At 38.4% G+C, this 19,023-nt stretch overlaps 1 protein-coding gene across 2 annotated transcripts in view; it reads left to right on the top strand.

The window, feature by feature from the left end:
- The window catches only part of elovl5 (ELOVL fatty acid elongase 5), a 28,045-nt gene extending 9,307 nt beyond the window's left edge, over positions 1-18,738 (top strand). For both annotated transcript variants that reach the window (XM_056470687.1, XM_056470688.1), the window contains exons 4-8: positions 3,601-3,678; positions 3,961-4,132; positions 4,921-5,045; positions 8,827-8,961; positions 10,986-18,738. In XM_056470687.1, coding sequence (XP_056326662.1) covers positions 3,601-3,678; positions 3,961-4,132; positions 4,921-5,045; positions 8,827-8,961; positions 10,986-11,105 — 630 coding nt within the window. In that variant the 3' untranslated portion in view covers positions 11,106-18,738. The remainder of the gene's footprint in view (positions 1-3,600; positions 3,679-3,960; positions 4,133-4,920; positions 5,046-8,826; positions 8,962-10,985) is intronic.
- The last annotated feature ends 285 nt before the right edge of the window (positions 18,739-19,023 follow it).

Below are 19,023 nucleotides of genomic sequence, written 5' to 3'. Positions count from 1 at the left end.
AATAAGCGTAATCTAGAGGCCCTTGTCTTTCATATAAGCCACTTCTGATACTAAATCATCAACTAGAAGCAACCCAGGCTCATTCTGAGAACGTAGTCCCGGGGACGTTTCTGGAGACCGCGAAATACGTAGCCGGGGGTACGTACGGCTGCATTTCATTTTTTTAAGCGAACACTGCGGAGGCGGTGTGATGCCGTTCCCTTCGGCGCTTGCCGGCCGGCCGCTCGCCTCCGTGTGGAGGGCTTTCCCGCTGCAACCAGTTTGTCCGGTTAGCTCTTCGTGTACTTTGGCGGACTCGTGGCGCAGAGAGGGGCTGACCACGATGACGACCGGGTCCGAGTCCAGGGAAGAGCGGTTCCAGAAATCAGGTAAGAAAACAAAAACAAAATCCAAAAAATGAAGCGAACAAGTTCATCACAGGGTGAGAATGTGGTCAAAATCCGAAAACGTGGTAAAAATCAGACGAGGGCTTTTCTTTTTCTGGATGGCTATTGTGAATCGTCGTTGGTTGGGTTTAGGGACTGAGGAGGGTGGGTCAGCCCGCCGATTGTCGCACGGTCAATCATTCTGTCATCCAGGCAGACAGGCGGAAGGTCGTTCGACAGCGGCCTCTAGTGGGTTTACGCGAGAACGGCGCGGGAAAAAGCACACACAGCGGCCTCTCGCAGACTCGCGAAAACAAAAACTGCAAAAATACGTACCTCCCGGGACGTGTTTCGCGGTCTCCAGAAACGTCCCCGGGACTACGTTCTCAGAATGAGCCTGGGTTGACTAGAAGTCAAGTTATTATGTGTTTTCTAAAGCTGGGATAGATGGCAAGACTCTTGTCAGATTATGTACATTACATTGAGCAGGCATGAATGAGAAGGAAGTAAATGGAAGTTTTGGAGGGCACATGAATTTAAAACAGTAAAGATATGCACAGATAACACTAAAAACTTTCTAAAAATAATCATTTTGGTTTCATGCTGACTATAACTGTCCGTTCATTTAATGCACTGTTTGTCCTGCTTTAACTAGGGTCGTGGGAGAGCTATACGTTCATTTAATGAGAAATTAGCTGGGTCAGAAAGTGAGATGTTTCCAACTTGAGGACTTTAGAGCGAGGCAGTGGTGCGTGTCGCTCTGTGACAGTCTCTCTAACGGCAAAATCAACCCGCTGACCCTGAGACGCTCCATCAGGCCAAAGCAATTATGGCTATATTGAGAGAGTCGAGCGTCCCTTTATGTCACTCGAATATCCTTTTAAAGAGGCTGTTTAAATAGAGGTGAAAACCCCCATCACCTGTAACATGAGGTCAGGAACGAAGCGGTCTGATTTATGTATAGCAGACAGATGTGCAGCTTTCATTCTGCGTCCAATAAAACTCAAACAAGGGCTTAATTCAAAAACAGACAATGAACAATGATGGATTAGAGGCTCATGGGAGATTTTTTCCCGGAGGTCTGCAGAGTGTTTGGAGAGAGGTGAGCATGAGGAAGATAGTTTGGAAAGTGAAAAATGAAGCACTTTTATCCACGTTCTGATCAAGTCAGCAGTAAAATCTCTCCATGCATCAGCCGTACACCTGCAGACCTCTGCAGCTGCTCCTACTGCATTCAGCTTCAGTGATCAGCAAACAACAGTCTATAAACCGACTGAAAAATACAACAGATGTAGAGTGGGTTTACCTTAGAGGAGGATTAGGGGTTGGTTAAGGTTAGACACTTTTATTCTTGTGGGTTGGTTAAGGTTAAACCAGTTTAGTGGCTTTAAGTGTCTGTAAAGATACAGGTTTAGTAGTATCTTTATGGTAGTGGGTTGGCTAAGGATTAACACAGCTTTAGTTGGTTAAGGTTAGCCAAAAGTTTAGTGGCAATTTTAAAGTTGTAGATTGGTTAATGCTAGAAACGGTTTTTGTAGGTTTAAGGGTTGATTAGATAAGGTTGATAAGGGTTAAACAGGTTTAATATGTTTTAGAGTTGGTAAAGGATAAACAAAGCTTCAGCTGGTGTAAGAGTTGGTTAAGGTTAGGCACTGGTTTAGTGGCATCTTTAGAGTTGCAGGTTGGTTAAGGACAAAAACAGATTTAATACAATCTTTAGGTTTAATGTTTGGTTAAGGTTAGGCACAAGTTTAGTGGCATCTTTAAGGTTGTAGGTTGGTTAAAGTTAGACACAGATTTAGTGCATCTTTAAGGTTGTAGGTTGGTTAGACACAGATTTAGTGCATCTTTAAGGTTGTAGATTTGTTAAGGTTAGGTGCCGGTTTAGTGGAACAGTTAATTTTAAGGATTGGTTAAGATTAGACACAGTTTTAGTAGGTTTAAAGGTTGGTTACAGTTTAGATGCAGATTTTGTGGCATCTTTAGGGTTGGTTAATGTTAAAAAGGGTTAGTAGGAACTCTTTTTTTTTTTTTTTTTTTTTTTTTTTAGTAGCGTCTTTATGGTAGTGGGTTGTTTATGGATAAACAAAGCTTTAACTGGTGTAATTGGGACTGGTGGAGCTGCACATCGGTTGATCTTCAGTGTTTTGGCTTTCAGAAGTGACATTTGCATTACACTGAACTATGACAACTGAACTGAAGCACTTTAAGTTGCTGAAACTTCATCCATGTCAAGCTGTTTTGACACAATCTACAGAAATAAAGCTGAATGTAATTGAACTGAAGTTAGTTGCATCTTTAGGGTTTGGAGAATTGGTTACTGATTAACACAAGTGTTTTGCCACCTTTAGGTAAAAGGGCTGGTTAAGGTTAGGGTACAGGCTTATTGGCATCTTTAGAGTTGTGGGATTGGGTTAAACACAGGTTCAAAAGGTTTAAGGGTTGATTAAGGGTTGGGCACATTTTAGTTGCATCTTTAGTGTTGCAGCTTGGTTACAGTCAAACAGGTTTAGTAGGATTAAATGTTGGTAAAAGTACAAGTTTAGTAGCATCTTTAGGGTTGGTTAAGGTTAAACACAGGTTTAATAGGTTTTAAGGGTTGGGCACATGTTTAATGTCATCTTTACGGTAGTGGATTGGTTAAGGATGAACAGGTTTAGTAGGTTTTTATGGTAATTTTTAGGGTAGTTAGGGTTTTAGTTGGTTACGGATTAACACAAGGGTAGTGGAACCATTAGGTATAAGGGTCGGTTAAGGTTAGGGATTTAGTAGTATCTTTAAGTTTTAGGGTTTGTTAAGGTAAGGTACAGGTTAAGGGGCATATAGGGTTATGGGTTGGTCACAGATAAACAGGTTTAGTAGGTTTAAGGGCAGGTTAATTTCAGGGAAAGTTTTAGGGGCATCTTTTGGGTTTTGGGTTGGTTAAGGTTTAACCCGTTTAGGTATAAGGGTCGGTTAAGGTTAGGGATTTAGTAGTATCTTTAGGTTTTGGGGTTTGTTAAGGTAAGGTACAGGTTTAGGGGCATATAGGGTTGTGGGTTGGTCACAGATAAACAGGTTTAGTAGGTTTAAGGGTTGGTTAATTTCAGGGAAAGTTTTAGGGGCATCTTTAGGGTTTCGCATTGGTTAAGGTTTAACCCGATCAGTAGGTTTAAGGCTTGGTTAAGATTACTGTTTTAGTGGTATGTTTACTGGCAGGTGAACAATCATTCTTTCTGTTCTTCTGTCTCTACAGCTGGTCATGTCTGTGTATCAAGGCGGGTACAACTTCTTCTGCCAGAACACCCACAGTGGAGGAGACGCCGACAACAGGGTAAAACAACAAACAGAGTTTTACATTGAATGAGACTTGAACATTCTAAGGCTCAGCTTTACTCTTATCACAATCCCCGGAAAAGACACAATATTCCCTGCTGGGCTCTTACATAAGTGTCCTGTTGACCCGGTGGCTCTGACACGAGTATTCAGAAGACACAAATAATACAGCTAAAACTGTACCTTTAAAGCAGAGGTTGCGTCAGACTTCTAATATCGCATTTTTGTAATATACATGATGAAATGATTTCTTGCATGTGTTTTTGCTGTCCTCCCTCAGATGATGAATGTGCTGTGGTGGTATTACTTCTCCAAGCTCATCGAGTTCATGGATACCTTCTTCTTCATCCTGAGGAAGAACAATCACCAGATCACATTCCTGCATGTGTATCATCACGCCACCATGCTCAACATCTGGTGGTTCGTCATGAACTGGGTGCCGTGTGGACACTGTGAGTCTGAAGGAGCTTATGGTGCAGTTTATATGCTGAATTATTCAGACGTGGAAAAAACAAACCCAAACAGAACAGAAGGGGGTAAAATGCTGGTCCAGATGATCTTTAAATAACTGCTTGCGTCATATAACACGGTAGTTAAAGCAGCTCAGTCCATCTCAGGAAATAACAGATCCATTTACGTCTTAGAATAGATGTGCTTACTGATTATTGATTAATGTGCTGGATATTTAGACCAAGAATTCGACAGAATCAGCTTTATTCGGCAAGTGTCCACCAGATCATGTTTTATGCTTTGGTACATGCAACAATAAAGTATATAAGCTGAATATATCGATATATCAAAATATAGTATATATAATGAGCATAAACATTGCAGAAATATGCCATAAATGTAACTTGTTTTGGTAATACTTTTAGTTTAAGTAATAATTCACACCATTTACTACTGGATTATTACTTGTTTATTAGCGCTTATAAAGTGTGGTCTTATTTTACATGTCTAATCCCAATACCTATACCCAACTACTACCTTGCTAACTATTAATAAGCTGCTAATTAGTAGTTTAATGAGCTAAAAATGTTAGTTAATTGTTTGTAATAGCATGAATTGTTCATTAAAACAAAGCGTGGCCATTTTATCTCTTAGAAATGCACAGTTGACAGTACTGTATCTTCAGCTGAAAGGATTTGGCGCCCATTCTTCTCCACTGTGCTGCTATAAATTGTGATTGACTGTATTTGAAACTATGGACTAATACTGATTTTGCTTTCCTCTTCATCAGCGTATTTTGGTGCTACGTTTAACAGCTTCATCCATGTACTGATGTACTCGTATTACGGCCTGTCGGCGGTTCCAGCTTTGAGGCCGTATCTGTGGTGGAAGAAGTACATCACTCAAGGACAGCTGGTAAGAAAAGACTTATTTGTACGCGTATTTTATTTCAATATACTTACTGTAGTAACTACTATTAATTATGCACAATTACATGCAACCGAATACATTCTAACCCTAACATCTGTAATTAATTAAGGTAGTACTTTAGTTTAAGTATCAGTACCAGGCTTATTACCTGCTTATTAGTAAGATTTGAACTGTTCATTAGCACTTATATTGCTCTACTTGTCTACTTCTACCCAATACCTAAACTCAAGTACAAGCAAACAATTAATAAGCAGCTAATTAGTAGTTTATTGAGCTAAAAGTCGTAGTTAAGGGTTTGATATTAGCATGTTATTAGCAACTATCACTTATTAATATTAAAATACCAAGGGCTTTGTCGAGATTGCATATGTGACCCTGGACCGTAAAATCATGAAGTCTTATGTTGCTGTATTTGGCAATTTTATGGGTCAATTTTTTTTTTTATTCCAAAAATCATTGCAATATTAAGTTCATATTTCATTAAAATATTTTGACTAATGTACGTACATAATGTTTGTTTCCTACTCAATATATTTCTACTTATATATATATATTTAAAATGCACTATTTTGTGATTTATCAAAACACATCACAAGGTTTTTGAACATTATATGATAAATTTGTATGATAAAAAGGAACAGACATGACGAAATATTATAGTAATTTATAGTAAACACTACTGAGTTTTTGAACCATACTATAGTAAAATTACTTGTATTAATTTGTTGTGGTAATTCTGCAGTTGCTTTGGCAACACAAAAACTGTAGTAATATAAACAAATGACCCAAAACTGTAGTTTCTTTTACAACTATAGGGTATATTACACTACAATGAACTACAGCTTACCGCAATAAAAACTAAAGTATTTTGCAGTGTTACCAAATCTTATCCAATCACAAACCATACTGTATATCAATGGGAAAATGATTTATTCTGCTGTCAGATGAAGTATTGTTGTGTCCCGAAGCCCAAAACTGGCTCATTTAGGTCACAAAAAGTCAACCCAGGCTCATTCTGAAAACATAGTCCCGAGGATGTTTCTGGAGACCGCGAAATACGGCCCAGGAGGTGCGTATTTTTACAGTTTTTGGTTTTTCGCGAATCCGCGAGAGGCCGCTGTGTGCGCCTTTTTGGCTTCTCGGACGTCTCCCGTGAGTGCCCTTCGCGGCCGCACTGTTCTCGCGTAAACCCACCAGAGGCCACTGTCGAATGAACGTCTGTCTGTCCGACTGGCCAATCGTTCCTTCCCTGAACCCAACCGATTTTACCAATCGATTTTACCAAAAGCCGTCCGGAAAAAGAAAAGCCCTCGTCCGAATTTTACCACATTCTCACCCTGTTATGAACCTCTTCGCTTTATTTCTTGGATTCTGTTTTAGTCTTACCTGATTTCTGGAACCGCTCTTCCCCGGACTCGAACCCGGTCGTCGTGGTCAGCTCCTCTCTGCGTCTCAAGTCCGCCGACGTACAGGACGAGCTAACCGGACAAACTGGTTGCGGCGGGAAAGCCCTCCACACGAAGGTAAGCGGTCAGCCGGCGAGCGCTAAAAGGAACGGCGTCATACCGCCCCGCAGCGTTCGCTTAAAAAATGAAATGCAGCCATACGTACCTCCGGCTACATAATTCGCGGTCTCCAGAAACGTCCTCGGGACTACGTTTTCAGAATGAGCCTGGGTTGCAACAAGTGCATGCACCGAACCTATAATAGGAAACAGACGCTTCATATGGACAGTTCTGACATCTTGGCAAATATTAGGTGTAGTTATGTAGGATTGACAGTGGTTGAAGTAGGCGCATAGCTAACGCACTCTGTGCTGGACTTTAGAGCAGCTTTTAGTTGGTCTATTTCAGTTCCTCAAAATAGCAACTCGCCAACAATCTGCCTTAACACACCTTCTTTTCAGACCAGCACACCTACGAGTCCACAAAGTGGTGCATAATGTGAAAATTACTGTTGCGCTGGTCTGAAAATAGCAACAAATCTTGCACCTTTTTGCGCCGGGTGTATGATAGGCCCTAAATGTGTTAATAAAGATAGCTCAAATCCAAGAAACAAAAGAAAACTAGTCAAACACTTAGGACCTGTTTTGTGGTGCAGGGTCACTTATGGTCACTCCTGTTTTCTGTTTAATAGTCTAATATGACATGAAGCTGATCCAGTCATATTTTATAAAAAGGGAAACAGGTTGAGCTTTTCAGGAAGCACTGAGTGAATGTGTTTTTTAGTTGTTCAGATTGAGGAAGGTTTCTACTTCCTCTAATGTAACGGTTCAGACTGAAGGGAACTGACGGCGGTTTGTTCACAGCTTCAGCACGTGATTTCAATGAAAATCTTGGCTTGGTTTCATCATAACTGATTGGAAATGTTTCATTAATTCAGGGGTTTTTCACTAGGATCTGTAAGAACACAGAAAATGGTGTCTGTAGGGTTTTTACCTGATCTTTAAACTTTGGTAGGTTTTTGTACAGCATATGACAAATATATATTTTAAATTACATTTTTTGTCAACTACACTTCCTGACAAAAGTCTTGTCGTCGATCTCAGTTGTAAGAGCAAGAAATAATAACCGGACTTCTAGTTGATCATTTGGAAAAGTGGCAGAAGGTGGATTTTTCTGCTGAATCATCTGTTGATCTGCATCCCAATCATCACTAATACTGCAGAAGACCTACTGGAACCCACATGGACTCAAGTTTCACACAGAAATCAGTCAAGTTTGGTGAAGGAGAAATCATAGTTTGGGGTTACATTCAGTATGGGGGCATGCGAGAGATCTGCAGAGTGGATGGCAACATCAACAGCCTGAGGTATCAAGACATTTGTGCTGCCCATTACATTACAAACCACAGGAGAGGGCAAATTCTCCAGCAGGATAGCGCTCCTTCTCATACTTCAGCCTCCACATCAAAGCTCCTGAAAGCAAAGAAGGTGCTCCAGGATTGGCCAGCCCAGTCACCAGACATGAATATTATTGAGCATGTCTGGGGTAAAATGAAGGAGGAGGCATTGAAGATGAACACAAAGACTCTTGATGAACTCTGGGAGTCCTGCAAGTTCTTTGCCATTCCAGATGACTTTATTAATCAGTGATTTGAGTCATTCAGAGATGTATGGATGCAGTCCTCCAAGCTCATGATGGAGTCAGACACAATATTCATTCGGTTTCCACTGCAGTGTGAGCACATATTCAGTACTGGACATTATTTCTGTTCAGTGAAAGACTCCTGTCTAATCAAAGTCAGACCTTACTGTCCTAATTAAATCATTAAAAATCAAGACATGATCATAATCAAGTTATTATTTGTTGTTCTTAAACCTTGCATAGTGTATAGGGTATATTATAGTACAATGCAAAGTGAGTCTCCAGTAGATGATTCACTGATTCAAGTGAACAATTCACAGTAAAATAGGTTCATTTACAGCTCCCATGGTGAGTTTTTCTCTTTTTTTATCCATTCAGCCATTCAGATCTCAGGGTCAGGCGGGAACACTTTTAGCTTATCTTAGCATAAATCCTCATATTGTAAAAGAGTTTATTTCTATTGCTTATGCTTTAGGATTTATAGGGATCTTAAGTAGTTTAGATGTATTAAATTATGTATTGACTTAATATTACTTATTTTCAGACATATGATTAGTAAATTAGCTAATGAATTTAAATGAATATTTAGTATTCAGTAATTAATTGCATTTTTTAAGTGACTTATCCAACACTATTCAATAATGATCAATAGCAAGTCAACAAAGGCTGTTTTCTTTCAGGTCCAGTTTGTCCTGACCATGTTCCAGACGTCTTGTGCTGTGGTTTGGCCGTGTGGATTCCCTATGGGCTGGCTGTATTTCCAAATCTCTTACATGGTCACGCTCATCCTGCTCTTCACAAACTTCTACATTCAGGTAAATGAATTCTCATTTTAGCAGTGGTGGACAGTAATAAGGGGTTTTACTTCAGGATTTGGACTGAATTTGACTGCCATCTGATAAGGATTCAACAACTCACCGATTCAAACGATTCATTCAGAGCAAGTCTGATGTCTAAATGATTCACTGATTAAAACAACCCATTCAGAGTGAGTCTCCAATAAATGATTGACTGATTCAAATGATCCATTCAGAGTGAGTCTCCAGTAAATGATTGACTGATTCAAATGATCTGTTCAGAGTGAGTCTCCAACCAGTTATTCGCTGATTAAAATTATCCATTCAGAGTAAGTCTTCGGTAAATGATTCACTAATTCAAACGATCAGTTCACAGTGAGCCTTAAGTAAATGAATCACTGATTCAAATGATTAATTCAGAGTGAGTCTCCTGTAAATGATTCACTGATTCAAATGATCTGTTTGGTGTGATTCTCCAGTCAATTATTCGCTGATTACAACAATCTGTTCTTGAGTGCATCTTCGGTATATGATTCACTGATTCATATGATCAGTTCACAGTGAGCCTCCAGTAAACGACTCACAGATTCAAATGTTTTGTTTAGAGTGAGTCTCCAGTAAATAATTAATTGATTCAAATTATCCGTTCAGCCTGAGCCTCCAGTAAACAACTCACTGATTAATTTGGATCCATTCAGAGTGAGTCTTCGGTAAATGATTTACTGATTCAAATGATTGGTTCAGAGTGAGCCTCCAGTCAATTATTCACTGATTACAATGATCCGTTCAGAGTGAGTCTCTGGTAAATGATTCACAGATTCAAATGATCAGTTCATAGTAAGCCTCCAGTAAATGACTCACAGATTCAAATGATTTGTTCAGAGTGAGTCTCCAGTAAATGGTTATATGATTCAAATGATCAGTTCATAGTGAGCCTCCAGTAAATGATTGATTCAAATTATCCATTCAGCTTGAGCCTCCAGTAAACAACTCTCTGATTAAAATGGATCCATTTTAATCAGTTTGAGTCTTCGGCAAATGATTCACAGATTCAAATGATCTGCTAAGAGTGAGTCTCCAGTAAATTAATCACTGATTCAAATGATCCATTCCGAGTGATTCTCCAGTAAATGACTTACTGATTCAAATTATCCATTCAGAGCGAATCTCCAGTAAATGACTCACTGATTCAATTTATCCATTCAGAGTGAGTCTCCAGTAAATGACTCACTGATTCAATTTATCCATTCAGAGTGAGTCTCCAGTAAATGACTCACTGATTCAAATTATCCATTCCGATTGATTCTCCAGTAAATGACTTACTGATTCAAATGATCCATTCAGAGTGAGTCTCCAGTAAATGACTCACTGATTCAATTTATCCATTTAGAGTGAGTCTCCAGTAAATGACTTACTGATTCAAATTATCCATTCAGAGTTAGTCTCCAGTAAATGACTTACTGATTCAAATGATCCATTCAGAGTGAGTCTCCAGTAAATGACTAACTGATTCAAATGATCCATTCAGAGTGAGTCTCCAGTAAATGACTCACTGATTCAATTTATCCATTCAGATTGAGTCTCCAGTAAATGACTCACTGATTCAATGTATCCATTCAGAGTGAGTCTCCAGTAAACGATTCACTAATTGTACATAGTAATCTGAATGAGCTGCAGCGTGTGAATATGGTTTCACATGTTTTCACTTGAACTATCATGAATTATGAGTGTGGTTATTAGAGTTTTATAAGTAAATTTAGCTAATTATTATTATTTTTTAAATAAAACATTCATCAATAAGTACTTTTATTACTGAATTAAATTAAAAACCAAGTATTTTGTACTTTGAATTAAGAAAAATTGAATAGGAAGACTTATATACTGTATACTTTACAATAAACAATACAATATACCTTATTTTTACCTTACTTTTACCGTACTTTTACTCAAGTGTCTTATTTTGTCCACCACTGCATTTCAGCATGAAGTAGATTCACTTGCACAATACAAACATGCTCCAAATGTTCGCCTTTGCTCCACAGACCTATAAGAGACGTTCGGGATCCAGGAAAGGCGATTACCCCAATGGATCAGTAAACGGCCACACTAATGGAGTGACGTCCAGCGAGAAGATTAAACACAGAAAAGCACGAGCAGATTGATGGCAGTTCATCCATTATTGATACGCACACACTAGATACATGTATGTCTGTCCACTGACCACGCTAAAAACATTTCATATTCGAGAGACTCCTTACACGTTTGCACACTGCAACCTCATGTTATTCATATTGAATCCAAAACACATTGCATACGAGAGCTACGGTTAGAGTCCAGGTTAGCTTAAATCGAGAATATAGAGTTGAAGACTGAATTATTCGCCCTCCTGTGAATTTTATTTTAGTTTTTTTAATATTTCCCAAATTAAGTTTAACAGGAATTTTTAACAGTATTTCCTTTTATATTTTTTCTTCTGGAGAAAGTCTTATTTAATTTATTTCAGCTAGAATAAAAGCAGCTTTTAGCTTTTTAAAACCATTTAAGGTCAATATTATTAGCCCCCTAATTAGCAATATTTGTTTTCATTTTGTTGTCTACAGAACAAACCACTGTTATGCCTAATGCTGAGTTCAGACTGCGTGAATTTGATCCGCCGACAGGTTGAGAGAAATTGTCAACAAATGCCTGAAATCACTGGCAAATTGGTGCTCATTCACGTGAGTGACAATAACACAATGTGAACTATTAAAGGGCACATAGTTTACCTCTTTTTTATGATTTAATATTAATATTCTGGTTCTTCTGAGTGTGCCAGTTTAGGTTCAGTTTAAAACACAATTCAGATTTGTTTATTATAATGTGTTAAAAGTGTCATGTTGGGGGCGTGTCCACAGCTCGCTGATTTAGGGGTGTGTTGCTTCACATGTAAATTAATTTCGGCTTCCCGCCAACATAACAAGGGGGCGGGGCCATGAGCTCACCCGCTCTGTGTTTGCAACACAGACAGGCAGACTGAGAGACTGAGACTGAGAGGATCCGCATTCAGTCGTACATGTACGACTCTGACACAGACCAATCAGAGAGTACAAAATCATTTGTGTGTTTGTACAGTTTTACAGCCAACTGTGTGCTAGTTTCAAGTGCCGAGTGTGTACACAGAAACTAATAACCACGCACACTGAATTAACTTTGACTGAGGCACCGGATGCGCCGCTCGAAGCCGCGACACGGCACACCAGACACTCTCTGTGGCGCAGCAGAAACATGAAGTGTCCCGAATCGTCGCGTCACGCATTTTTGAATTCTAAACATAGGTTTCTGCAGCGGTCCGCGGCGCCCAGCCGTCGTCTTGAGTGTACCCTGATAGAAACCGATGTTTAGAATTCTAAAACGCATGCTAGTTAAGATCACAGGGAGCTTCTGGGATCGCGAGAAATGTAAACGGCTGAAGTATAAGGTAGACTCAATGAGAAGTACACATGTTTGCAAACCCACCTAAAGATACAACCAATAATTCTGATTAGAGCGATAATGTGGAGAATATTGATCTTGTGTTGAGCCCAATGAGCCTTGCATCTAAAAATAGAGCTAGCGTGTTCCTTTAGTGATATCGCTTCGACTCACGCTGAAAATGGCGGACGTGAATCAACAAACTGAGGATATGATGACGCGCCTGTCAATCAGTATTGGTGGGCGGGGGGACCGCACTCCTACGTCAAGTTGTGGTCGATTTGAAAACCGCTCCAATTGGTCCACCGTTTTTTATGTTGTTAAATTGAAAAAAAAGCACTGGGTGTGCTTATATCACCCCAATATGACGGTCTATACACCATACATGCACATATGGCTGTCCAAACAGCTTGAAAAGCAGATTTTTTACCATAGGTGCTCTTTAAAGTTCACACTGCCGATGAGTCACCAATACCCGTCAGATATTTGGCTTGTTAAATATCTGGAGCTGTCTGCGATTCAAAATCATGCTGTGTGAAATGTGTTCTGACTGAAAATAACATCGGCGTTACCTACAGCCAGTGTTTAATTTGTAAATTGCGAGGTCCTGGAACAGATCGTTGGAACGGGCATGTTACCAGACGAGGGAGAGGTGTAGAAACTGAAGAGCTTGGGGTGGGGGGGGATGGGGTGGTAGTTGAGATGTCGCGGACAAAAGTGAAGAGGGTTGGGGAGTCGTGGAAGAAAGTGAAGAGGTGAGGGGAGGGATCGGTAAAATGGGGTGCCAGATCTGGATCCGGCTTGATCCAGCACAAATTAAGCCCTACCTACAGCCAATGAGTGAGCAGCATCCACTAGTATGGGTATCTCCAGGCCAGTGGGAGTTTTGGGGGAGAAGTCAATGGCTCCTTTTCGGTCTATTTAAACACAAGAAATGGAGGAAAAACTAGTGTAAATTTGGCAGGAGCACCCGTGTCGGTTTGATGTGTCATCTGAGCGATACCACAACTGGGTCGAAAAAGAAAAAGGTTGAAGAGAATTTGCTGATTCGCTTCAATAGCCAGGAGAGCAAAACAAGTACATTTTCTCGCCCACTAAAGGCTTCATTCTCATTATGTAGTCAATAACACAAGATATACTATGTGACCTCGCGTTGTTTCCATGTCACTTCCCGCGTGTGTTTGGCTGTGAGACGTAGTTTGTGGACCGAGACAAATTGTCGGCGATTCTTCCTATTGTAAAGTCATGCAGTGTGAAACCCCAACCAAAGAGAAAAGAAATCAGTTTTTAGAAATGAGCAGGCTCACACGGAATCTGCAGATGTTTAGCCCATCATTAATTATTTTATTCACTTGAGTAAATGTGTGTGAATCTATATTTATTCAGTTTTTAAATTAATTTCAGTAATATTATTGACTAATATGAAAATGTTCATCTGATTTATGTATAATGCAGTCTGTACAGTAATATTTTCTGTCGTTTAGTAGAGATATTATATGAGAGACTTGCTTTGTTTACAAATAAAGTGAATCTAATTGGATTTTCGTTTTAAACATTAAATAAAAATTTAAAATATATCATTTTTTATTTCACATATTAAGGTTTTAGTTATCATACTAATAAAATAATTCAGCAGAAATCTGCAGATTTTTACCAAAATTCTCCGCAGAAATAGCTAAAAACATCCGCAGATTCCGTCTGGCCCAAGAAGTGAAGTTTCATAAACTAGTTTCGAGAGGAGCACGTGATATGATTGAGCACGTCTGGCTGCTCATCTGTAATCAGTAATAATCCAATCAGAGTGATCCTAGTTTACTATAAATGGATCATTTTCTCCCTAATGTTTTATCTTCGTTTGGAAGAATCCCCCCTTCCACCCCATCTCCTCCTTTTCCTCCCTTTTCTAAAGGGGGAGCTCTCGAGACCTACCTGATCTCGGATCTCCTGATATGCTTATCAACCGGGCGGGAGCCCTGGGCTCAAATATCTCCGAGCTCAGGGTTCTCTCCTGGGACAACATGCCAAACCTGCTTTATACGCCAAGCATATCTAAGTGGGAACTCTTGAAATGAGTTATTAAAACAATTATGTTTAGAAATGTGTTGAAAAACATCTCTCCGTTAAATAGAAATTTGGGGAAAAAGTATACAATAATTCAGGAGGGCTAATAATTCTGACTTTAACTGTAGGTTGATTTTTCTTGAAATGTTAAGACGGCTAACCTCATTACTGTACTAATTTACACTGGTGTTTTCACTAAACATGTTTGTAGACATAATGAAGAATGTATGAGAGGAAATGACCAAAAACAATGGCGTATGCCACTTTTACAGAGCTCTTAGCAGGCCAGAACATGTGTATTATTGTGTAAAACTTTACAATAAGACGTCATTTATGAGTGAATGGACACTCATTTTCCTTCAGTTTAGTGCTGAATGGAAACAGCGGAATGAATCGCCAACTTATCCAGCATATGGTTTACACAGCGGATGCCCTTCCAGCTGCAACCCAGTACTGGGGAAGCATGAATGGACATGAACATGTATATCTTTTAATGTTTAAACCAAGACATTTTTAAAAGCAGTTGTTTGAGTTGACATGAACAAATGACATGTATTTTGATGATTAACATTAACAAAGATATGAATAAATGTGCAGCATGGTGGCCTCACAGCAAGAAGGTCACTGGTTTGAGTCCTGGCTGGGTCAGTTGGCATTTCTGTGTGGAGTTTTCATATTTACCCCGTGTTGGCGTGGGTTTCCTCCAGGTTTCTCCCACAGTCATAACACATGCTCTATAAGTGAAGCGATGAACTAAATTGGCCGTAGTGTATGTGTGTGTGTGTGAATATGAGTGTGTATGGATGTTTCCCAATACTGGGTTGCAGCTGGAAGGGCATCCGCTGCGTAAAACATATGCTGGATTTGTTGGCGGTTCATTCCACTGTGGCGACCCCTGATAAATAAAGGAACTAAGCCGAAGGGAAATGAATGAATGAATATATTGCTCGCTGTTAGTCACAGTAATATATTAACTAATGCAAACGAAGCAGGTCTTATTGTAGTGTTACTAATTAACAGACCTTTCAGAAGTGAAACGCTGACTCATTGCAGAATTGTGGGAACATTTCAAGCATTTTCCATTCATTTTCTGTAAATTGGAATGATTATTCATTGTGAAAATTATATTTTTACCCAAAATCTCATGAATATTTTAGAAATGAGCCAGCGTTTGACATTGAGGATGCACTGATGAATGTAAAAAAGCAGTTTTGTATATATGAATAGGAGTGAATTGCAGAATATTTGTGATCCTGGACCACAAAACCAGCCATATGTGTACATTTTTGGATTATGCATTATCTGAAAGCGGAATAAATAATAATCCTATTGATGTATGGTTTGTTATAATTGGACAATATTCGGCTGACATTCAACTAGTTAAAATCTGGAGTCTGAAGGTTCAAAACAATAAAAATACTGAGAAAATCATCTTTAAATTTGTCAAAATTAAAGGTCCCGTGAAATTAAAATCCATTTTTTTAGATGTTACTATCAGTGTGTGAGTTTAAGGGAAATCTATAAGCTGGTGTGCTACAAAAATCATGTTTAGAAGTTATAAACCTCTTGTAGTTTGTCACTTCCGCATAAATGAATCAACGATTTCATCACCACGCACTTCACTTTCTCGTCAAATCTGCTGACCAATCAAATACTCTCTAGTAGATGACATGCCCTGCCTCCTTCTTCTCATTGGCTTTTCATTTGTTGTGCTTGAACATAACCACTCTTGCTGGAAGAGCTGTGATAAATCAAAACACTATTGGCTGTTATTTTTAAGGGGGCGGAGCTACTCAATGTCCCGCCCTCTCTTCATGTTTCAGTTGAGATTACGTCAAACAACGAATAAAAAAATGCACATTTTCAAAGCACTTCTCACGGGACCTTTAAGCTAGCAATGCGCATTACTAATCAAAAACAGAGTTTTATTAGCATCTTAACTTGATACTATAATGGTAAAAAGTAACATGAAACTGGGTTTGTGGTCTTGGGTCAAATATTTAAAAGCTAAGCTGCAAAATAATAGCTTTGGTTTCATTTTCTGATGTCAAAAAATGTTGTGAATCAGCAACTTTTAGCATACTTGAACAACTGCGTACACTGCAATGACAGAAGCACATTTAATAACTCTGCTTTCTCTAAAGTACTGCATGTAAAGCCCTGAAGGAAATCAGTAACCTATAACAAAATAGGCGTTAGATGCATTCATTCTGTCCTCTTGTTTGAACAAATGTTTCCTCAATTTATCCTGCTGTTACTTTTAGCCTACAGGAAACTAGCCTGCAACATCTGATTAATTCTCATTTATTTCAGTTTCGTTTTGCTTTTAAATACAGATTTACCAACTGCAAGATATCACCTGCTATTAATTCAGTAGACAATTAATGAGAAGCATCATAGAAATATCAACACAGCAAATATTCTATGGTAACTTCACACCAAAATACCAATAAAGGTGTTTGTAGGCCAAAATAAATAGGTGTCAGTGTTTATTCACATTTTGAGGGTATTCAAATGTCTTCTTTTATATAATAAATCACTGTAAAACACGTTACTTCCCACACATTTTGACCAATGAGTTTCCAGAAGGCTTGTAAACATTTGAGATTCCAGATTTATACATGTTATGCTTATGAAACATTTAAAATTGGCATAAAACTGAAGCTTTTTTTAGTTCTTTAGTCCCTAAAGTTGACATTGGAGCACAAAACGCGTAAAAAGTCCATTATATGGGTCAAAATAATTAATTTAATAAATAATAATTCTAGTATTAAGTACAGATCGTGTCTTATGAAGATATTTTATATTGTAAATATAATTTGTATTAGTAATAAACACTGCTAATAATTTTAAAGACAAATTTCGACGTATTTATATATATCATTTTTGCACCCTCAGATTTTCAAAACGTTTAATCTCGGCCAAATATTGTCCTATCCTGACAAACTAAATATTAATGGAAAGCGTATTTATACTGCTTTCGTGTGGTGTAAATATTTATTAAAAATATCTGACCTTTATGATTGGTTTGTGGTGCAACAGATATGGCTTAAAGCGGGAATTAACTGGTTATTGGTGGATCTCGTGTGAGTTCGAGGTTGATCCCGCCCTCAAGCCAGAGAACACCAATCAGCGAAGAGAAGTCGTTAGAAGAGATACAGCTGCGGCTGGAAGTTACGAGAATCATTTCTATATTATTTATTAAACTACACATTAATTGTATTTTATTAACGTCTACCCCTACCCAAAACCTCATTGTAATGTAAAAACAGTAATTGTAGCAAGAATTAGTTTTCTTATTTATTAAATTACCCATTTATTGTGTTTTATTAACGTCTACCCCTATCTCAACCCTCACTGTAATGTAAAACCGTACTCATAACGAGAATTATTTATTATATTACCCATTAAACTGCATTTTATTAACGTCTACCCCTATTCCATCTCTAAACCCAACCCTCTCAGTAATTATAACGAGAATTATTTATAAAATTACCCAATTAAACGGTATTATTAACGTCTACCCCTACCCTCACATAGTGGAAAAATATTACGTATTGTAATACAGTGTCACGTTCATATGACCGAAAACTAGCACCTCACGTAAATTATTGAAGTATCCATTAATTAAATCATCTCTAATAATTACTTCAACATTCAATAATAACATTTAAACTAAATTATAACTTATAAACATCCTTATATATTTGATTTCATTTATCCTTATATCATATAACATCAAAAAAGTCTGTTTTAACATTGGATTTAAAACTGTCATGATTTTTTTTTACTTCATAATCTCTTGTGAATTTTGTCACTGATCCAGTTCCTCTTGAACTAAATCCCCTTTATGCCCCAAATCTCTGAACATGTTGGATTATATCTGTCCTCTTTATTCAATTCAAACCTGATTGGAGGACATTTGCTTCAAACCCATTCGAACATCTGAAAATTGTTTTAAATATGCGTGTTTGGTGTGACCGCTCCCTTATTCTGCTTCAAATTATTTTAATTAATAACAAAAAATCATTAATAACATTAGTAAGTCTTGAATACTTTACACAACATCACCATGATTTCTGCCGGAGTCTAGTAGGATGATGAAGACTACAACTCCCATGATTCCACACTTAGACACCTTTGTTTGTTGTGAATACAGCCCTCTAGTGGCTAAAACTACACACTGCACCTTTAAAGTCCACATGAACTGGAAGCTGTGACCTTTTTATTTCTGTATTGTGATGCAGTTCCTAGAGAAACGGAATATTAAATGAGAAAACAGTGGGCGTGGCTTCTTTTTTCTACTGTGAGCTGATTGGTTGTAGTAAAATAGGCATTTCATTCAGAAAGATTGGGGAAAGGGGTTTGAGGAGAGTTATTACAACCTAACAGACTCCTCCTGCTCACCATTTCAGTTTGTTGTCAAAACTGACAGCTTGAGGGGCGTGATTAAATATGTTAGCCACGCCCAATACCCCAGTCAGACCTAATGTGAGAATTTCACTGAAAACAAACAGGAAGTACATTTTCAGATTTCAATTAAAGATTACAAGGGCAAACTATTGTTTT

This window comes from Danio aesculapii, chromosome 13 (genome assembly GCF_903798145.1).
Source record: "Danio aesculapii chromosome 13, fDanAes4.1, whole genome shotgun sequence".
Lineage (NCBI taxonomy): Eukaryota > Metazoa > Chordata > Actinopteri > Cypriniformes > Danionidae > Danio > Danio aesculapii.
This window is presented reverse-complemented; position numbering and strand designations above follow the sequence as displayed.